Consider the following 23,580-nt stretch of genomic DNA (forward strand, 5'->3'; position numbering starts at 1 on the left):
TCGCTTTTCTTTCAGAAGATCGTGCTTGCACGCGGCGTGAGTACGTCTGGGATCCCGGGAGTAGAGCAGTACAGTCGGCTAGGTGAGCGTCGAGTTTTATCATGGTGTCCTGATGACTGTTTGTCGCTGGTAGCGCAAGGCCGGAAGGTTTGTAGTGCGTGCTTCAGTCGCAGCAGCGACAACTTCAGCCCAGGATGGATCGAGTGAACACCTGGGTGAAGTCGGTATCGCGGGAGGGATACGGCGAGGAAGACAATCGGGGCAGAGTGGCGGAACGGTCGGAATCGTCCGGATTCGCGGAACGCTCGTCCTTATCGTCGTTATCGCGACCAAAAGGAGGACGGTACAGAGAGCCCGAGCAACCCCGACATGGCCATCAGCATCGGCGACAGAAATCTACGTCCGACCGCTTTCCACTGGCTGCTGGTAGTCAATTGTACGATAGTGCCGAGCCAAGAGCAAAACCACCGCGTCCGAGTCAGCATCAACAGCTGCAGCACCATGATCGTGATCGGCAGTATCACCGTCACCCGCACAAGCATGGCCGTGACGAGCGCCATCGCCATCACGCACATCACGTAGCCCCAGCCAGCCGCAGCAGTGTACAAAAAGCCGCCGACGGACCACGTCGATCTAGCGGTAGCAGTAGCTCGTACACCACGACCGCCAGCAAGTACCTGGCTCAAGACAGCCGTGCTCGGTCTCACCGGCATGACCCACCCATCGCCCCCGCTGCTGCTGCGAAGGTGCCGGCGGCGTCCGCTAGTGCGCGGAGTGTGAAGTCTTCGCGGAGTAGTACTGCTGCTGCTGGCACGGGCAAGCGGCTAGACTTGGCGCAAGAGAAGGTGCGAAAACATCGTCAGCCCAAGCAAGGTGAGATAGACCGGGGATAGATCGACAAAATATCATGCATGTGTAACAGTTACCACAAAGTCTACATGCATTTTGTTTTTGATGGAAAATGTGCACCTGTTACAATCATAATTATTACACTCATGAGCTCTAATAGGTTTTTCATTTGACCCGACGAGACCACACGATGCTTGCAGACGTGCTGTGGTCTGCAAGCGTCGTGTGGTCTCGTCGGGTCAAATGAAAAACCTATTACTACTATTTGACGGACCTATTGAAGATGGCCCAAAGACTCATGAGTTCATTGAGACCCTGCGGCATGCATGTGCCAATACAGTGTCGCTCTGCGCATCTCTCCAAACTTCTCCTGCTTTCGATCATGGAGCGGACAAACACGACCGGCTCGTGTGGTTTATCGGCAAAGCACAGCCTTTCCGCTTTCTAACCATGCATGACCGAGCTTGCTTGGCGATGTCAACGCGAAAAGGCTGATAGTACCGTAAAATCCCGCCAGAGCGCCCCGTCTCTCCCATCCGCCCCTCCCTGACTTCTTGTCAGGGACGTGATTGATTGTATCCTCGTATGACTCTGTCGCAGTCTGTGGTGCCGTACTGCACTGCAGACGCGTGCTCGACCCCGTTGGAAATGTACGCAACAGTGCCCACCCTCCTGACCAGGGAGTGTGGTATTGTACTACTCCCTGTCCTGACCAGGGATCGCACAAACCCTGCGTTTTCACGGTCGGGTCTGTACGACTCCTGGCTCTTGACCTTTGGTCGGTGTACGAGATGCACGAACAGTTTTCGTAGGGTGAGTACTTTTTCATGTAGCACTGAATGCGGCAAGTAAGGACTCGCCCATCCGCCCCTCCCCACCTGAAGCGTCGAGGAGGTAGGGGCGCTCTGGCGGGATTTTACGGTAATAATAACAACCGTGCATAGGCACGGCGTGAAGTTGCTCATGTGTGTGTGCGTGTGTGTGTGTGTGTGTGTGTGTGTGTGTGTGTGTGTGTGGTGTGTGCGAACACCGGGCTGCAGATGTAGGACTGTACGGCGAAACACCTCCTTATATTATCGGCACCTTGAATGGCAAGGGCGATTTGGTGCCAATATCTTCATAGCTCAGCCTTTGTTAGAGAGGACTGAACCTACAGTGCAGTCGCTCAATGAAATCCAGTCGCGTCACTCAAGTTTGCGCCTTGCACCTTTTCGCAGCCCAGTGCGTGTCTCGGGCTGCACAACGCCCGGCTCGGACTTGAGCTACGCGACTGGATTTCATTGAGCAACACTGTACTTCTGTAGCTCTTTGTTAAACTACATGTAGTGTATGTTTGTGTGTGTGTGTGTTTGTGTGTGTATGTGTGTGTGTGTGTGTGTGTGTGTGTGTGTGTGTGTGTGTGGGTGTGGGTGTGGGTGTGGGTGTGGGTGTGTTTGTGTGTGCTCAGACTATGCTGTTCCATACTATGAAGACGATGACAGCATCGATCCGAGATCAGTTCGTGGACTGCCTCCGGCAAAGAAGAGGGGGAAGTGGATGCCAAGACCAGCACCATCGGCATCACCATCACCACCACCACCGCCAATCCATTCGCAGAAACGCCATCACCACCACCGCCACCACCACCGCCAATACCACCCACAGCCATCACCGGTGCCAGCACCCATGACAGCGGCTCCTGACTCCAAGTCCAAGGCAAAGAGCAGCAAGAGAAGCGACGATGCAAGGAAACGGCATCGTTACCATGACAGCCATGATATCTACTACCATCCGAAAGGGAGTACTGGTGCTGGTAGCGCGCGGAAGGGGAAAATCCCTGCGCACTTCAGACCTGTCCAGGCCTCTCGCAGAGATCATATTGAATACATAGATATAGATAGCGACTACGCGCACAGTCATGGTGGAAGTATGGAGGGTTACTATCAAGGTGATTCTACTGACGGCAGCAGTGGCAGCTGCAGCTCAGAGGCGAGCAGCGCTCAGACGCCTGTACACCGTTTAGACGAGGGTGGCACAGCGAGTGCGAGCCAGCACACAACCGACAGTGATTGCAGCCAGCGCTCGTCGTCGACGTCACTATCATCGGATGCCTGGGCGCAGGGCATGACCAAGCAGCACTCATCAGCATCCGGCTCTAGCTCTGGGGCATCCATTAACAGCAACAGGGCAGTGGCAGACGCTAGCGACCATGTACAACATGTAGTCAGTGGTAGCCGCAACTCACACCATGCTGAAGAGGAGGAGGACAGCTGTGAGGAGGATAGCTTCTCTTCTGGTGATGGTGGTGCGGAGGAGAGGCGATACTATTGCTATGATCCCAACCATCGCTCTTCTAGCAGCAGTATTCTCAAGCAAGAGGTTAGCTCGTCATCGTCCGACGACAAGCTGTGGACGCCAGGAGCCAAGCCCATCGCACCCAGCATGCGTCTAAGGAGGGGAAAGCGCAAGCGCATGTACAAAGTGAAACGTAAGCATATGCGTGTGTGGGGGGGGGGGGGAGTGTGTGATGTGCGTGCGCGTGTGTCTGTGTGCATGCCTCCATTGTTTGTGTTTATGTCAGCTTTCAATGGCCAACCAGCACACTGTGATATGGAATAGCGCGGATCATCACTCGTACAGATCCACATTATGCATGCTTTGTGATACACATGTACATGTATATTATGCTATCATCCCCAGCAGTCACACACGCACACACACGTCACTCACTTCCTTTGTGTTTCTACTGTGGTTGCCATGTGTGCAAACACCACTAGGAAAGCCACGCTGGGTATACTACTACCGAGAAGGTACTGGGCCAGCTTACGGGGAGAAGGCCCCAGACAGCGCGAACGAGAACGACGTTGACGATGGCGGTGAAGCACCACCCAAGAAGAAGGTGAAGAGACAGCCATACGCAACCAGAGACATGACGCGCGTTGGCAAGGAGCATATGAAGCATTGCGGCAGCGTTCAGTACTATAGCGTGCTGTGTCCAATTTGCAATGCGTACGTAGAGCGGCACTTCAACCTGCCCAAGCACCTACAAAAGCACCTGAACCAGAGTAAGTCGTTTGCGCGGCTGCTTGTAAATGCTAGTCGTACTACTAGCCATATTTCAGCTGGGCGTCGTGGAAATACTCGCAGCATCGTGCACACTCTGTGCGTAATGTTTGGATACTACTTCAAGTACTTCAACTATGCTGTTACAGTTCTGGATGGCTCTTCTGGGTCTTCTCGTGCGCTGAAATCCTGCCTTGATAACATTGTTGCCTCGATTTAGTTGTACATCTGACAGTTCAGTATTCCACTGAAGAGCTGAACGTGGAAATCGATTCTGGAATTTGGATAACACATGGCAACTCTACGAACTGTTGCGGTCTGTGGTGATATCTGCAACAGTGATACTAAGTACTCATTGCCCTTCACTTGCTCACCCATTGTCTCTCTTTCTGTCCCTCTCTCTGTTTTGCACGTTGCCTGTGCATGCTCAGTCGCCGAGGTACAAGACACTGAGGAGATCAAAGCCATCCGGCGTCAAATCGAGGATCTAATTGCCAAGTGCTACAAGGAAGGTCCTATCAAGAAGATGTACGCTGGGCTAGTGGTGAAGACAAAGTGCACCATCTGTAACCGGCCGTATAACGACACCCTCGGTGCACGGGAGCAGCACATGAGGCGCTGTCACCCATCTGAGTGTGGTGACATGAGTCTGTTCAAGAGAGAACGCTGCTACGTGTGCATGCTGGAATTCCCACCGCAGGAGATCGACGCACACTTCAGGAGCCACATGGGCGATGCCGGCCGCACGCACATCTACTGCTACCGTTGCATCCGCAACAACTCTGTGCCGGCGCCGTTCCAGGAGCACGCCGAAATGAAGAAGCATTTCCAGGAGCAGCATCCAGAGACCCACATCAGCGCAAGGAGCGTGTTTCGCCACACCGCTCCCCACGTGGCTATCCATTGCCTAATGTGCAGATGCTTCTTCTCGGGTTTTCGTTGCTACAAGCAACATATCGTGCCAAATCACCAGCTGCTTCATCCGATGCCTGAATTGCCGGCTGAGTGTTCGCTGAAGGTGGAGCTGGCGAAAGACAAGTTCTATCCGCTGGACAATGGCGTGTGGCCCGATATGCACATGGACCAGGACGGTCGCCTGCGGTGCGTGCCATGCGAGCAGTCGTTCAAGATGTTCACGTCATTCCGCCGCCACACACGTATCGTTCACTCGCACACGAAGCAGCTGACATGCGAGCACTGCCACAGGAACTTTGAGACGCCCGGCGGCCTGAACAAGCACCGCAACTCGTTCTGCCCAGAGCTGGGTGGCCGTGCTGGTGCTGGTAAAGGTAAAGGTAAGAAAGGTATGCTGTCGACCTGGCTGGAGGGAGCAGCAAGTCAGGCTGCGGCCAGCTTTGCAGCTTCAACTGGCGCCGCACAGTCATCGCTTTCTCAGAATCAAGCAACTCAATCTGAACATGACACACCACAACAGACAACACACTCAACTGCAGAGCAACCACCTCCGCAAGCCGAACAGGAGCAGCATCTGCAGCAGGAGAAACAGCAGCCACAGCAGCCTCAGCAGGAGAAACTGCTACAGGAGCAGCAGCTGAAGGAGCAGCAGCTGAAGGAGCAGCAGCTGAAGGAGCAGCAGCTGAAGGAGCAGCAGCTGAAGGAGCAGCAGCTGAAGGAGCAGCAGCTGAAGGAGCAGCAGCTGAAGGAGCAGCAGCTGGAGGAGCAGCAGCTGGAGGAGCAGCAGCTGGAGGAGCAGCAGCTGGAGGAGCAGCAGCTGGAAGAGCAGCACTCTGTTGAAGAAAACCAGTCCACATCATCAGAATCCTACATGGAGGACAGCTCCAATCTTCACAGTGGATACTTCAATGGAGAGCTGGCCCAGGAAGATGATGAGGGAGGATTTCACTGTGCTACAGACAGTCCACACACAGACACTGATACGGAGAGCACCCCCGGTGGAAATGGTGACTACCAGCATAGCTACTCTGAGAGCAGCTATGATTCTGAGCAAGACGAGTATATTAGTCGTGATGAACGTGAGGATGGCAATAATGAGCATGATGCTGGTGGTAGTGGTGGTGGTCACACGGGTAATATCGCAGTAAGTGATGGCAGATCGGACAACCATTCAGTCAATATTTGGAGCAGATTCAAGCACAGGGAAAGTAGACAGAGTAATCCAGAGCACACCAATCCGCCATTACGGCACCGGCCTGACATCAAGTCAGAATCACCCAGTGACCCCGGTAAGGCAAGGCCATTGACTGCCTCTATACCCCACCGCGGTGGTGGTGGTGGTGGTGACGTTGGTAATGATGACCATGCTGCTGCTCAAGCACGCGCTTCAAGACCGCGCGCAGCACAGCGACCTGGCACATGGTCCAATTCCAGTGGGTCAGGACACGATGCAGAGCTCAGCCGCCAGTGCTATGTGCAGAAAAGACACACGAACAGGACTCTGAAGCCGAAAGGAGTTCCCCAGCAGACGGCATGGAAACCTCGCCATGGCACAGCTCCCAATCTCCGTGACCTGGCATCATGCAGCACGGCAAGAAAGCTTACCACCAGCCGCTCTGATTCTTCCTCGTCACGCTTGGCCGGGCAAACTCGCTCTTATTTCTCCTCGTCACAATTGGTCGGGCAAACACAGCACTACATGCCAGATGTTCCATCGCCATTTCAGCACTCCGCAGATGAATCAACAAGCGGACGCTCGTCTCCGCTCTCCGAGGTGCACTGGCCTCCCAATACGAAAGGCATGAAGGGCGTATCAAATGCACGTGTTGATAACGTTAGAAATAATCAGCCTAGATCTCCAGCCGGTGGAGGACGCCAATCAGGGACACACCATGGCAGTTTGTCGCGTAGCCAACGGGGCCGCGATCGAAAAGTTGATCTCGTGATCAGCATCGATAAGCTTTCAGCTGCTCGGAAGATGTGGGGTGTTGCTGACGAGCAAGAGAAATGAGAATGTTGTGGCAAACATTGGTTGCCAGTGTGTGTGTGTGTGACGGTGTGTGTGTGTGTGTGTACGTGTGTGTGCGTGCGTGTGTGTGTGTGCGTGTGTGTGTTCCATGTTAGCCTCACTCTCTGCATGTTTCCCGACCATCATACTAAGTATATCCGACAAAGGTTGCACGCATTCCAAGGAACATTTCTTTTTTTTCATATTTTAAAAATCACTATGAAGCAAAATAATGTATGGATGGAGGAGTCTTGGAGCAGCCACGAATTACCGTACAGTATCACTGTCAATGTGGCAGATAGGTTTCGAAATCCACCGACAATTCTATTTTTGATGATTCCAAAATTTCGAACCCAGAGTTCCGCCTAGGATGTCAGTAAACTGGTTTTTATAGGTATCTAATGCCAAACAGTTTTTTTGCTTTTCTTGTTGTTGAGAAACTTGAATTACTGCTGATGCGGCTACTGCTGCCATCCGGCCAGCACATCATTGTCAACTTCAATGCCATTAGTAGTGTTTGGTTGTGGTGTTGCGACTGTTGCCCCAGGTGTCAGCAGTCCACGACTTGCATACAGGCTTCGTTTCCTATCCACTGACATGTTTTGACCTAAGAAGGATCAGATCTGAATGGGACAGGGCCTATTGGGGGTTTATTAATTATTATGCTTGCGTCAATATAATAATATTATGGGGGGGGGGGGGGGGATTTATGGCACATACCGGGTAACCCAAAGTTACAAACCTTGCCTCCAGGGACTCACGGAATGTATGTCAGTGAAAGCAGTGAGTGGGATCTTTGGTCCTTGACCAATTCTACCTTTTCTTTGGACACTGACTGGAAAGTAGTGCTAGTGCTAGTGCATGCACTGTCACAGAGTGATTTCCTAATGTGGATGTCATGTACATGTACATGCACGACTTGTGCATGTACATGCATGACTTGTGCATGTACATGCACGACTTGTGCATGTACATGCACAAGTCGTGCATGTACATGCATGACTTGTGCATGTACATGCACGACTTGTACATGTACAGGGCTTGTTGGCTGACAGCATGTAACAAGGTGGAGGACACCGTGTTCAGAAACAGTGACCTTACTACTAGTACCATCCACGGTTGGTAGAGCCCCGGTCCGTTGGGACCATCTGAACCATATGGGTGTTGAACCCGGTTCTGACCCTCATTATGCTAGGGGAGTTTTTAGACTTCTCCTAACGTCAGTCGTTCCAACGGACCCAGGCTCTACCAACCGTGGATGGTTGTAGTAAGGTCACTGTTTCCGAACACGGTGTCCTCCACCTTGTTTCATGCTGTCAAACCAACAACATGTGTGAAGTATAACAAGGCTTATCTAATACTAGTACTGTACATGTACTAGTATTGGGTTGTCTAATACCATGTACTGGGCTGTAAACAGTGCTGAGTCTGTTGTCAGCATAGTACAGTCACGTCACGTACTGAGAAGGTTCTTTAAGCTTGAGTCACAAGCAGTCTTATTCTTGCAGGCTTGACGGAAAATGTGGTGTTCTGTTACCATGGCTACACCTGTGAACAACATGGCGTAACTCTGAAACGAGTGCTGATGGAGGTTTATCATGGAGCTGCACATGCAGGGACGCTACGTCGTCCTGACATGTTATCCACATTCCAGCTGGACGGTACCACTGGACAGGGGTTACATCTTAAAACTCGCCATTGCCAGCCACTGGCTATGCAACTGTGTTGTTGTTGTTTGCTGTGTTGTACGGGCGGAGTACAAAGACGGGGTTACATCTTAAAACTAAAACTCGCGGTATATTGCCAGGAGAAAGGTGTTGAATCGAACCTAGGCCGACGGAATAGGATTTTTTATAAAAATAATAATAAAACAAATACGTACCATGTGCCGACCGTGGTATTGGTCTGCGCGGTCCTTACTGGCCTGCAGTGGGATAGTGTGTTATAGGAATTTACCGTAAAGAAACAGGCTAGTTTGAGGTTGGTCTGAGACGCTTGGAACATCGCTCTGCGCGATACTAGACATTTCGGGAAAGGGCTAAGTGCCCGCGCACACCTGCAAAGCAGGCAGGCACGGGGATGACAAAGGCAACGTTACTGAGTTAGAGCATGCCACTAGTAGGATGGGAGCATCAAGACATGGAAAGACATTAACGATGGCACAATACTGAACGGCGGCCGTGATATCCAATGTGCGCACTGTGACAGGCCACAGTCATGGTCATCACAAGCTATGCTGCCTGCTCAGGCAGATGTTGATGCTGGCTACAACAAGACAACTATTGCAGTGGGAGGAATGGACGATGACCTGCCGTTAGCGGCCACTGCAAAGACATGAGTGGAGCACGGATGATGACATTTGTCGCTCTATTTTCCGTCTTGTCCGTCTGGTAGCGCCGGTGGGGCAGCTGAAAGTTGGCGCTGCTTCAAGGGAGACAGATCCAGGGGCGTTCCACCATCTTCATCCCCCTCTCCGCTGCCAACCATCATGGAGCCAAACTTTGCCCAGGAGTCCTCCATGCTACCAAGAAAGGATGACGATGTTCTGCCACCAGATCTCTGCAGACAAACAAAGGCAAAGAATACTTGATGTGAAGCAGTCCACTAGGTGTGCTAGTAGTGCTTGCACTTGTATGCCTATCAGGCAGGCAAATGGCAACAATGCACAGCTCCATCTTCATCAATCATCACGATCCACACACCCACACCAAAACACCCACCCACACACACACACACACACACACACACACACACAGAAATACCCGTGTGCTCGCCCGGCAAAACACTCCCGACTTACATCTCCCGAGCCTTCAGCCATGAACGATTGAATGGGCATCACCGCCAGTGCTTCTGTAACTTGTTGCTCCAGACGCCTGCACTCATTCCTCTTTTCATCGAGCTCCTTACGCAGGTCACGATTGGTGCTCACCACTGCCATTTTCTCCCGGTGTTCATTGCTCAGCTTCCGCTCGATCTTCACACATTCCGCCTTTGAACAGATGGAAACAAAACAGTGTCAGATAGGGTTTGTGCGAGCACCACCACTCCACTTCATTGCTTGCAAGTCGCGGCTTCGGTGCTTCAACTATAAAAAGCACGGTTCAGACTTGTAACCATGCCTGTTCAGACTTGTAACCATGCCTGTTCAGACTTGTAACCATGCCTGTTCAGACTTGTAACCATGCCTGTTCAGATTTGTAACCATGCCTGTTCAGACTTGTAACCATGCCTGTTCAGACTTGTAACCATGCCTGTTCAGACTTGTAACCATGCCTGTTCAGACTTGTAACCATGCCTGTTCAGACTTGTAATAGGCGATTCACACGACAGGCAAATCCATGTTCGTCATGTGCCCGCAGGAAGTGAAACGTGAGGCTGCAGTTCACACGGCCGCGGGTGGCGGCCAGAGCTCCCGCGAGTATCCGGTGAGTATACGACGTTACTGTGGTGATTTGGAATGAGTAGCCAAAAACAAAGGCCAAACAACCAGGGTTCAAGACTACCGTACTATAGTACGACCTTACAGCCTCATAACTGTAAAAGTGCCGGCAGATGAGGGCATCCGCGGGCAAAAAGCCCATGGACACTTTTGATTCCCGCGGACAAATTTTGGTCGCCCGCAGGAATATCTCCATGGTGATTCTCCTGTAAACGTGGACTTGCCTGTCGTGTGAATCGCCTATAACCATGCCTGTTCGGACTTGTAACCATGCCTGTTCAGACTTGTAACCATGCCTGTTCAGACTTGTAACCATGCCTGTTCAGACTTGTAACCATGCCTGTTCAGACTTGTAACCATGCCTGTTCAGACTTGTAACCATGCCTGTTCAGACTTGTAACCATGCCTGTTCAGACTTGTAACCATGCCTGTTCAGACTTGTAACCATGCCTGTTCAGACTTGTAACCATGCCTGTTCAGACTTGTAACCATGCCTGTTCAGACTTGTAACCATGCCTGTTCAGACTTGTAACCATGCCTGTTCAGGACCTAGTGAACATGACCAGGCAAACAGTGTGTAGCATAGGGCTGACCCGAATTTGCCAGCTGAATCTCGATATTTTGCGGCATAATTTTGCTCGTGCATCGTCGAAATTTTGCTTTCATTTTGCTAGGCCACTCGATATTTTGCTCCCTTTTTGCTCCAAAATTTGTGTCACGTGTGAGAAAACTGACCGAAAGTGGGTTACGTGTTGGCAAAAATGAGAAAAAGTGAGTCACGTGTTGGTAAAACTGTGCCGAAATGAGTCATGTGCACCGTATATGTGTAAAATCTCCCAATTCCCAGCCAACACACCGATATTTTGCTCCATTTTGCCAGCAAATTCCCTTTCAAAATTCTTCGATATTTTGCTAGAAGAATTGCTAGCAAATTCGGGTCTGCCCTAGTGTAGCAAAGCAGTGATAACAGCACACCAACAGACTGCATTACACACTTGATACACTCACTAACCCCCAGTGACTTGATACACACACTAACCCCCAGTGTACGAGGCTAACTAACCTTCAGCTTCTCCGCGTCCAGCATGACCAGCTGACTGCGACCCTTCTCTGCGGCCAGCAGCTGTTCAAGGTGGCGTATGGTGCGCGTCTGTGCCTCGCACTCGCGCTGCAGGCTCTGCTGTGTGCCGTGGCATGCTTGGTGAATACTGCTGCTGTCGGCGGCCACCTTGCGCGTGAAGTCTCTCAGGGCGTTCTCGGCCGTGTCGTGGGCCTGCCGAGCAGCCGCCACCTGGTCCGCTTTGGCCTCGCATTCCTTCTGTAGTGTGCTGTTGGTCTGGCTGGATAGATTCAGTCTGTACGTACACACACACACAAACACATGTGCGCACATACAGATGCACGTGCACACACACACACACACACACACACACACACACACACACGGCTGTGATGCAACGTGACTATGCTGGAACGACTCTTCCTCTGGCTACACAGCAGTGTGAGGAGTATGAGGAGTGTGGAAAAAGGAACTCACTGTCGGCGCACACGCTCCGCTTCGTCACGCGATTCCTTGAGCTCCTGCTGGGTCTCCTTCAGCTCAGACTGGATCTTGCGCATGCCATCACGCAGATCGTCCACCTGATCATTAAGACGTTCTTCACGCTGCTGGCTGGCCTGCACAGTGCACCGTGCGCATACAGCAGGGAAGAAAGGCAGTGCGGTATGAGAGGTAAGTTGGGCCAGAACTATAGAAGCATCACGTGTCCTACACCTGCCATGCATGCAGTTTGCACATAGACCAGGAGGTGAATGGACAGTGGTGACAACCCAAGCAGATTGTCATGGACCATATTTCACTACAAGATCTGTAAATGAAGACTAAAAAAAAAAAATCGACGGGTTCGCGTACCGGGCAGGTCAAGAACAAGGAGTCGTTCAACTCCCTGGTCAAGAACCACCTTCCCGCTTCCGTGGGGCGCCACCACCCCATGATCAGGCGTCAGATGCGGCTCCTAAACGGTGGGGGAGGAAAGATCAGATCCACGAACCAGAGGCCAAAGGCCTAAATCCCATTTGCCACATCCATGTGTTTACTCATGTGAATGAAGACTATGTACATATAAACGATGTGGCGATGGTATAATTATAATAATAATAATAATAATACCACAGCACGCGTAATAATATAATTATGTGGGTATAATTATACGTTCCGCTTCTGTCCTATCTCCTATGATCAAATTCCATTATCAAGGTAATTATTAACACGGCGCACTGATGACCTGTGACGCCAGATCATTAAGTATAATTATAACATTACTATAATTTTGTAGTTGACGCTACTGCGATGAACGCTGAGAGTAGGCTATGGTGCTCCAGTGCGCTGGATCTATGACAGTCTCTACCTCGCCCTGCGCTAAGCCATCCTGTCAAGCTTCGTTCTAATCAGCAGCTGCTCAAGCTGAGTCCGAGACATGCAGCTGTAGCAGATACGGAGGCTATCTACTCATAATGTAGACACACCACCAGCATAGTACGTCTTCCTCGAACTCCTTGTCCTCTACTGTGTGACTGCTCCACTCTGAGTGTGTATTTCTACACATCGAGAACTGTCAGAATGATGCATTGTACTCCGGTGAGGTTCTTCCTCTACCAGTGGGCTGTGCATAAGCTTGCTCAAAGTGGTCTTGTGTGTACATGTACACTACCCGTGACATCAACCTACTTTTAAGTCATTCGTACCGATCAGCCGACATGTACAAATGTGTCCCAGCCTGTCATACTAAATTGTAGTGTGACTGGCGAAGACACCATGATTTGTATACAATACACCACTGTCAGTGTCACCCTTTCTTGTTTCTAAGTGCTGGAAGCATTACGTCGGTACACTTTGAAGTACACCTGTTATCACCACTGCTACATCCTATAGATCATCTCAGATCCCCCATTACTGAGACGGAGCAGAATCCCCGCGAGGCCCTGCTGGGAGCACTAACCGTGAATTTTGCCTTGACCTGGCTCAGATCCTGCTGAAGTCTGAGAAAAAAACATACAAACACATACAATGACGTTAGAATGATTGTTATAGGATACTAGTACCTCCCACTCGTATCACTCCGTTGCCTATTCTCAGAATCATTGCAAGCCAAAGACATGACTACAAATAGAATGCCTAATGCAGGACACACACACATACACGGCATGCACACCATTAATAAGCACCCAAGAAGCGCAACGTTTAGCACTGCACCTGGACTCTTTCCTGGAGGCAGGCTGCTGATGCACGTGAGTTGAAGCAACAGGTGCTACAGTAGCAACCGGCGATGGTGACGGCGCCTGTGCAGTAAAATATTGGTGTAAAAATCAGATACGCACCATACACTATCTAGTTAGTCATGACAGCAGTGGAAATTCTACATTTCAACTAGGGCTGAGTCGGGTAGCATTTTCTTCGGGTATCGGGTCCGGGTAGTTTTCCACGGGTAGCACGGGTACCCGATCGGGTAATGTTTCCATGGTAAGACCACAATGCACACCGGCCCCTTCCCTTGCGCATTGGGTAGACATGCGGGAATTATTTGTACACGTGCACTGTACATGATGTCATCTGCGACCTCGGGTTTTCGGGTACTATTCGGTACCCGACTACCCGAGGTCCTCACGGGTAGCACGGGTACCCGACTACCCGTGCACACCACTAATTTCAACACACACACACACCATGCAACACATACACACACACACACACCATGCAACACATACACACACACACACACACACACACACACACACACACACACCATGCAACACATACAAACACACACACACCATGCAACACATACACACACACACCATGCAACACATACACACACACACACACACACACACACACACACACACACACACACCATGCAAAACATACAGCATTTTTGTTAAGGGTGCAAGATCATGTACATGCGCGGCTCAATGAGTAGTATAGAACAGGGACGAAACACATGCATAGACACATGCAAGGACACACCCATACACACACACGTACGCACACACACGTACGCACACACACAGGCACGGCCGGCGGAGCTCTCCAGACCTCACCCTCACCCCCTACCACCACCACTACCACCACCACGGCTCATGTCTGCATGTTTCTACTGCTGCACTTCATGATTGGTCAAGTAGTCTGAAACATGCACATGCACACACACACACACACACACACACACACACACACACACACACACACACACACACACACACACACACACACACACACACACATACACACACATACACACACACACACACACACACACATATACACACACACATACACACACGGACACACACAGACATACACACACACACGGACATGTACACACACACATACACACACACGAACATGCACACACACACACACACACACACACACACACACACACGCACGCACGCACGCACGCACGCACGCACGCATGCACGCACGCACGCACACACACACACACACACACGGACATGCACACATGCAGGCATATGGGCACACTCAGGCAGTTCTCACCGATTTCTTGGCATTTACCACATTGCCAACAGTCCTTGGATGCAAACTGCGATCCTCGGAAATCGTCACCAAGCCTTCTGGTCGGTTTCCAGTAACTCCAGAATGTTCTGAGCAGGATCCAATTGAACCCAGCCTGCCACCACCATCACTACTATAAGCAGCTGATTCCGATGGTGAAGATGCCTGCAAAGTAGCTGCATCGATATGCTCAGAATGAGCGGCTGCTTTTGACTGTTTGCCATGACTCTGAGCACCAGAGTGCGCTCCAACTGCATTTGACGCTGGTCTGTTGTCATGACGGCGACGATGTGTCTGTACAATACTGTCTGTATTGGAAGAGCTCCCAGCAGCACTGCTTGCGTGCACGCCGGCAGATGCATCCCGTGCTGCAGGCACGTGTGAAGCACCACTACCACCGTGACTGCCACTACCAGAAACAGTACTGCTACTACTACTACTACTAGCACCAATGTCTTTAAGAGGGTTTTGTCCATCACCACTACTAGCTGCAGTGCTGTTACTACCGACATTACTGCCGTCAGCAGTAGTTTTATCACCGCCGCTGCCAGCACTCTCGAGCCAGCTCGAGACGTGCCGGAATATAAAGCGGAGCAGCCACAGAATGAACCCACTGTGGGTTTGACTGTGCACTTCCATGTCCTGCGCCGTGGCCAGGCTGATCGTTTTACTGCCGCTAGCGCTGCTAGCACTGCGCTGGTCACCTGGTGACAGAACAAAAACAAGCGGCATCACAACATTCAATGATGCACAATACAGTACTACACACGCACACAGTGATGCCAGTGCATTCAAATCCCAATCAATCAAGGTAGCGTGCAGCACGTGAAGAAATAGACGGCGACAGCGATTCTCTTTTCCCGGTATTTGTACAATCACGAACTTATCTACATCGTACAAACTACTACAAAAGATGTTGTTTTGCACAATGAGTTCAGTGGTTGCAAACTCATCTAATGTAGATCTGCCTGTGGTGGTCACTAACACCGACATAGATTCAATGTGCCCAGAAGGCATGGAACCAGACCAGAAGTACCTTTACTGGACTCGGCGTAGTCGTTACATTGAATTCTGAGAGGCGCCGGTAAAGAGCCTTCCACCAGATGTAGGTGGTAACGATTGTCAGACTCGACCTCTTTTCTCCGACGCTACAAAACACATGTGCAAGAAAAGACAGTACTGATGATCAGCAGCACTCTTGTGTCTGGCACAGTTGATCCCGGCGAGGCATGGCCGCGACCTACACATCTATTACAGGCATGTAGCACCCGCCGTTGGAGGTGGTCTGGCCGGAGGGTGTCCCCCGGGAAAAATATTGAAATTAGGGTGCAAAATCCTGCATTCTCGTGGCACTTCTGGGCAAAAACGTGGTCTGGCCAAAGCCGTACTGGCCAGACCGGCTGCTACGCCCCTGTATTAAAACTGACAGAGACAGGTGCCAGGATGAAACATTGTCATTAACTGACTTGGCTCCTTGTGAATTACTACGGGGTTTAATACACACCCGAGTAGGCTCATCTTTGTCCTATTTCACAAGTGCACGACATCATAGCATACAGTGAAATCATTGCTCCATGCTATCCGGGAGTCTGGGTGCCTATTTCACAGCTCTCGCATCCTCAGTATGTTCATCCTGTCACTGAACATGCCTACCTTTCTGAGATGAAATTTTAGTAGCTCTTTGACATCCAATACAAGCATTATGAGCGGCGAGCCGGTACTGCAAAAGAAAACATTGGTAAGCGGTGGTCGGTTGTTTTAGAACCTTATCAAACCCTATGGCTAACAGGGCATCAAATGCAGATCCGTGTAAAGACGTTGAGTTTTACGCGGCATGAACAGCTAATGAACCGGCAGTGCTATGCACTGTACATCTCTGTCATTGAGGCGCTTCTATACAGGAGATAACCGGCCCATATACTGATACTAGTATAGCTAGCTGTATTGACTTCTCTTTGGCACTTCCCAGGCAGACATGGTCACAGTCCAGTGACCACAGTGCACGGAACAAGCAGCTTGCGGCCATCTGCTCTGCTGAGACAATCCACACGTGGATAGGAATGGTTGCCACTGAGTGCTCATCCATCCCTACTATGACTGGTTATACAGTTGAACATCGATTATCCGCACATCGACTATCCGACCATTCGATTATCCGTAACAGTTTTTTTGGGCGCACGTGCCGTAGAGTACGCACTGTGCATGTAGTGAGCCATTCAAAAAATACGAAAATTTTGAAAAGTAGCACTCTATTCTATTTACAACGTACATGTACATGTATTTACAGTGTGTTTTCTTATCCGGAACATTTGCCTTATCTGAACACCGCCTGACAGTTGTCTGCCCAGAGGTGGTCGGATAATCGATGTTCAACTGTATAGGAAGTTCACAGCTGCTGTGAGTGGGATACTTCTAACAAGTACATACTAGTTGATTACGGAACATTCTAATCGGCCCTGCTGCCGTTCTGCCAAGATTCAGCAGCAATGAATGGGAAATAGGAACAATGTGGCTTCCTGCCTTCCGACCACTTCACTACGGCAGCTATAGCAGCAGGACAGGCACGAGAATACATGTATAGGAAGTCAGCAAGGCGACCGTGTGACTACTCTCAGCAACCAGACTCATCAGCCATGAGAATGAAATGCAAACTGCAGCATATACATGTTTCTTTCCACCGCCAGCCTTATTGATCAACACGCACTTGGCCTACTGTGCCACTCTCCCATAGCCTATAAAACTCCTGAATAAAATGATGCAAATTTTGGTGAGTATTTATTACCAATTCCGGCGCCAGATGTGTTTCAACCACCACTTCTCTGCTAGCCACTAAAAAAATGGTTTCCGGCAAAAATTCGATCACTGCGTGCCATCCCCCGCAGGATTGTTATATTCAGGCCACGAGTGTACTTACCAGTGTGCCGCCAGCAGCCTGTATACGTTTATAATAGGCAAGGTGTGGAGGCGTATGGTTGCCTCCACGTATACAAAACACACAAATAGAAGTATTGTCGCCACATACAGGTCGCTGTCTGCAAGGACGACAGGAGATGGAGCAGAAGAGCAACAAAGATGTAGATTAGAAGGAGGAGTGGCAATAATTCGGCAATGCTCGGTGCGGAACTCAATCATACACGTACCTTGGTGAGCCATCGACTACATGTCCTAGTGGTAATATTGCTGGGTGATAACCAAACCCATTGGGTTCGAGTGTTTCGAGCAGTAGTGTTGTATAGTGCAGAATGTAGGATCCCTTATCAAGCCCATACAGGATCCGGCACCTCACCTGCCTGCCACAGCATCTGGACCCATATATGGACGCTGCCGATAAAGAACAGCCAGTGTATGGGGACACACCATAGGCACATCCAGTCCACAAGCAGACTAACGCCGAGAAAGAGGCCAATCATCACCTGCACAATTGCATTTTAGAGAACAAAATAACAGAAACAAAACTTAGACTCGCATGGAGAGCCAAGGATTAAAATAGAAAAGAGAGGAACAAAGGTACACGTTATCCATTGTTAGTGTTGGACACAAACAACGGATGACTTGTAGACCTCTGGTCCTCTCTTTTTTGTAACAAAAACTTTTTCAAATTAAAATCTGATGAAAGTTCGCAGAGCTCTGCATGCAAAGCCAACGTTGGGATACAAAACTCTGGTCCCTATGAAGTGCAGAACAGAGTGGGTAACTCATGAGTAGGCAACCTAGAATACTAGTAGTCACTACATGTCACTGTGGGCAAGTTAGTGCTAGCAGCTCGGCTGCCGCATTGACCACTTCATTTTTTTAACCTCCATAGCTGCACTGGTGGAACACATGCCAGGAGGGCCCGCACGCTGTGGTGCATGGAGTCTCTTGGCGCACAACACAGGGGATGTTGGTTGGGTGTAGTCCAATCACCATCGGCGTATCGATATCTCTAACTTCCCGCAATGCATGTCGCTCTCATTGTTCAAGGGGGGGGGGGGGAGGGGCATTGGCAATAGGGCTTGAAAGTGCTACGTCACAGCATAGCAACAATTTCAAAAATTCAAAAACTGGATCCACTTGGATCCAGTTTTTGTATGGATCCAAGCACATTTCAAGCGGTCTTACCCACAGCATGGTGATGTAGCCAGTGAAACTGACTGATTTGGCTACTGGGGGCGGGGTTACAACTGGTGGCGAAATAAAAGTCACACCTGCATGCGACATGAGTGGGTTGCTATGCACCCACATACTTAGGCAATAGCAAAGTCACACCTTAGTGGATCCAAAAATAGAAATCTGATGTCAACTTACTACTCCCTGCCCGTTTTGACGTCATCACTTTCAAGCCCTATAGAATAGACACAGTTAGCTTGGCACGTGCACGCTAGCTCTGGCAGTCTACAGATAACACAGATGTGACCAGCTGCCCCTGTTGGTTGCGCTTGACCTAGCACACGTCCCACTCAAGTCACACGTACTGAAGTTATCCCTGACATGTACATATACATGACGCAGCTGTAAACTACCTGTTCAGTTCAATGCTGTAAGCCTTGTGTTAATGCCTTGTACATGCACACACATTTCAGGATCGTTCATGCTACAGTAAAACCTGTCAAGGCGACCACCTGTCCAAGAGGACCACTACAACCAGGACCAAGGGATGCTATTCTCAGTCAAATAACCCTGGATAAGGAGGCCACCTGGTTACAAAGACCACGTTTCGAAGGTCTCTTGAGCGGTCGTCTTAGACAGGTTTCACTGTGTGTTCGTCCCAGTATCTACAGGCCCGGTTTCAAGCATCACAAGTATTATTTATATAATTATTTTATTAATAGCCAGGGTTTCTTGACTCTCCATGAATGAACAGTTCACACACACTGCACACAGATCAGGTGCGTAGCCCGTGAGGGGCACAGGGGGAATGTGCACCCCTCCCCCCCCCCCCCCTTTCCCCCAAAAGTCTTTCGACCTTCGCTCAGCATGTGTTTGTTCGGATCCTAGGGATCACTGCCCAGTGCTTGCTGTCAAGCCAGTGCATGCCCCTCTAGAGGGTGAATCAACTACAGCACTGCAGATTACGAACACGATATGTGCACACGACAAAACACATGATCCACTGGTATACTGGCGATCCCGGCAGCCACCAACTACATTATACCCGCGCACGTCAAAGGACTTGGTGTGGATGCTGCTGCCGCTCATTGCCTCCATCTCTCTGCGAGCCTTCTGTGTCAATTCCAGTCTACGTAACAGTATGGCCCTTCTCATCCTGGCCGTCTAATACCGAACTCCACACTGGATTCAGGTCCTACCATTGGCGCTGAGACATATCTCCGAGATTCCCCAAATTAACAAAACACTCTTGTCCAAATTACGTCACAAGTCGCAAATACATCATGTATCAATCCCGGCACTCTGGACACTGGGCCGCCATGTGGACTGGTTGTCCTGAAAGTCTGACCCATGAGATTCTACTCAAGGATGTTCTTTGCACAACAAACTAAGCAGGAGCTAAACATAGTAAATAGTACTAAATACGTACACATGTACCGTGGCAAGCGAGAATACAAGCACTTGTCTCTCGCTGACAAACAGAGTTTTTCACATACCGGGTGCATGTACATGTATGCCCACCACATTACGATAACATGCTGGAAGACCGTCGCATTGCGCTGACATTTCATGTGACAGGTTTCCTGATGAAAGTCCTCCTTGACTTGTGGACACCTCGGCCAGGCGTTTAGACATCTACATACACAATACAAGACTAGGCTTACATTACAGAAGGCTCCAGAGCAGTATATTGGTGGGCCTAAATCACTGTGCCTTGGCACTGCACTGCATTACAACGGGCTCGAAAAGACTGTCCGACTGGAAAGTTGCAAATAGTTTCTGCCATACATGCTAAGTGGTCTTGTGTGCCATGCCATGGGTTATGCGTTACGGTAGGCGGGGAGGGAGAGACAGAGGGGGGGGGGGATAGAAATTTCATGTCCATCTTTATCCGTGCGGGCGCCATTGTGTGCAAACTGACTGCTAAGATTTGCCAAAATCGATCATGGACAGAGTATTTACAGCCATGAAGCACACAGTGCATGGCATTCGACACTGGATACATGTGCAGTGGCTAAACTTTATAATTATAAATTATCACAATTATCACAAATTGTCCATTTTTTGTATGCACCTGTCTAATACAGCGTGAAACGCTGCCTATTCCACAGATCAAATGGAATGCTTCGTTAATTCGCTAAAGGTGATGCGTTACAGGACAAACAGTGCAGTGGTAATGCTCAGTTTTACCGCTCCATCGACGCGATGAAGGTAGAGGACGGATCGCCAGAGGGAGTAGAGTGGAATCAGCAACTCCAGGCGCTGCTCAAACAAGTGGTCAAGCAGCAGTAGAGCGGCCCAGGCAGCGAACACCTTCACATACTGGGCGAACCTGGAGAAAAATCCGAACACGTACACCTACACATTTTCTCCACGCCACTTACCACTCGCAACCTTGGGTTCATCCACTTATTCCAATTGGCTAAACGCATGCAGCGGTCGAACAAAACCTTCAATTATCAAGCTGTGATGAGTGCGGAGCGTAAACTATCTGCATTGTGACTCAAATGAAAACGTTCAGTTCACGCTTACCCTGGTCCTTGCTCTGTAGGACGTTTCACAATTGGCCTCTTCGGTGGCCGACTCGCGTCCGCTTGTCTACGTCTCATTTTCAGCAACCATTCGATGTTTGTTTGCTCGCTGGCGTCCCCGAGCTATAGCTAACGTTACTAAAATGTGAAAGAAACTCACTACTTTCTCTCTGCTTGTACCTGGAATTTTGCAGTGTTGTCGACCGTCAGTCGGTACTGGACGGTATGTCTACAATGGTCTAGGCAGCCCTGAGCTGATCTGCTGAGAAGCTTTGCACTGAACTGTCTGAAGCCTGTGAAGGCTATCAGCCTATCACCCGTCGGCCGTCACTGACTTGCCAGTGTTACTGATTTGTGCTCATCGCACAGGCATGGCATGGGCACGGCAAGTGGCATGTCGCATGATGAAGGACAGACTCAGTGCATTGGTGCAGTGCACATCTGGCCTGGTAGATCTACTGGTAGCCTAGGCCACGGCTGCTATGCTGCGGATTGCTGGTACTACCAGTGGTAGTGGTAACCGTATGGGGATAGCCAAGGCCTAGTATCGCCTTCGCCTTCGGTCAGACTCCGTGAGTCAGTGACCATGACACACAGTCAGCTGCACCCGGACCGGGCCCCCCCATGGAATGGATAATGATTATGAGTGACCAGCACTATTGTTACATGAATGATGAAAATAATATTAATTAGATTTGAAGAAGAGGTTGGTGGGCCATGGGACTTCGGCGATACTTGGGGTGTGTTGCGATTTTTTTCTACAGGTACATCTACCTGTGCACGTGTATTGCCTATTGGTGTCCCTGATAAGGGTGCCTTTCGCGAGTTTCGGCGGTGGAGGTGGTGGTGGTACCTTGGGTGGCTGTATTTTAATAGGTAGAGGGATCAACGGTGAGCAACGCCAACGGTCACCAACCTCAAGTCAAGACCAGTAACACTGTCCTCACCACAGTAGATATCTGTACTCGTCACTTATCAGTACCGGTATTAGCAAGGGAAGGCTGCACTTTGTGGGTTATGTTCGATAGTCTCTGGGTGCTACAGCCTACAAGTACAAGACTTAGTACAACTACAAGTGCACCCAAGCATGCATCTACAACCCATTGTTGCAATCACTTGTGTGACTATCACAATAATATTATGCTTCAACAAAGTTCAAAGCATCATAAAAAATATTACAATGACTGTATTGTTCCCAGCGGGGACCATATTTTGACCACTCCCTGGTCGCCACTGGGACAAATATCCTCGAGTGTCACAAAGACTTTCACTGGATGCCACTGAAGATGAAGATAAACTGGCGTGTTTACAATGCGTTGTATCCACCGTTCCACGCAGGTCTCCCTAGGCTACCCTAGGTAGGTAGGTAGGTACATTTTTATTTGAATTCGCAGAACCAAACGGGCGGTGTCGCCCAGTTACATGGAAGCGAATGGAAACAATAAAATATTGTAGGAAATAGCCTAACATGATACCAGCAGGGTGTAGTACAAAGCAAAGAACGCTCAGTCAATGAATAACGTTAACGTTAGCTACTACCATTCTATGATACATGTAGTAGCAAAGGAACCATGCATGAATGGTCAGCAACACACAGTCAGTACACTGATTCTAAAACTACAAATCAATGTCAACACTCAGACTCATACTGACAGCACAGACATAGTGGTCGCACTCATACTCATAGGCGCTGCTAGTGCTGACAGGAATAAAAAGAGGAAATGCTAGGGTATGCTTGAAAAACGCTGTACTTGCATAATGCATGCACCACAGGCATACTGCTGGGCGTTGGAGAACAACGGGACCAGCTAGTGAGTGTTGTCCTTCAAAAAGTCTAGGCTGTAAGTGTTCCTACACAGTAATGCTATGAAGATGGTGTTAGTCACGGAGATCCGTAATCTGTTGGGCCATAAACCTTGTGCCATAAATGTTCTGGCATCGAACTTCTTCATGTCTGATGCTTCATACAAGTAAAAGTTCCACTAACTCTCTGTCTGTTGGTCTGTATTTCTATCTGTCTCTCTGTCCCTTTCTCTCTCTTTCTTTACCTCCGAGTCCCCCTCCCTTTCTCTCGCTCCCTCCCTCCCCCCCCCTCTCTCTCCGGCTCTCTCCCTCTCTCTCCCTCACTCTCGCT

General features: G+C 49.9%; 2 protein-coding genes across 2 annotated transcripts; one reads left to right on the forward strand and one right to left on the reverse strand.

The window, feature by feature from the left end:
* On the forward strand, positions 1–7,316 carry LOC135815404 (uncharacterized). The gene is made up of 4 exons (XM_065328695.1): positions 1–873; positions 2,297–3,316; positions 3,606–3,893; positions 4,323–7,316. The coding sequence occupies exons 1-4, from the start codon at positions 195–197 to the stop codon at positions 6,815–6,817; spliced, it is 4,482 nt and encodes a 1,493-aa protein (XP_065184767.1). The 5' UTR covers positions 1–194; the 3' UTR covers positions 6,818–7,316.
* Positions 7,317–8,419: 1,103 nt separating this feature from the next.
* Positions 8,420–21,775, reverse strand: LOC135815405 (macoilin-2-like). The gene is made up of 13 exons (XM_065328697.1): positions 21,448–21,775; positions 21,106–21,247; positions 18,113–18,239; positions 17,741–17,858; positions 16,480–16,546; positions 15,863–15,974; positions 14,809–15,530; positions 13,507–13,592; positions 13,253–13,292; positions 11,791–11,930; positions 11,317–11,608; positions 9,612–9,803; positions 8,420–9,373 (listed from the first exon to the last, which is right to left on the reverse strand). The coding sequence occupies exons 1-13, from the start codon at positions 21,522–21,524 to the stop codon at positions 9,182–9,184; spliced, it is 2,307 nt and encodes a 768-aa protein (XP_065184769.1). The 5' UTR covers positions 21,525–21,775; the 3' UTR covers positions 8,420–9,181.
* Positions 21,776–23,580: the final 1,805 nt, after the last annotated feature.

Source organism: Sycon ciliatum, chromosome 4 (assembly GCF_964019385.1).
Source record: "Sycon ciliatum chromosome 4, ocSycCili1.1, whole genome shotgun sequence".
Taxonomy (NCBI): domain Eukaryota; kingdom Metazoa; phylum Porifera; class Calcarea; order Leucosolenida; family Sycettidae; genus Sycon; species Sycon ciliatum.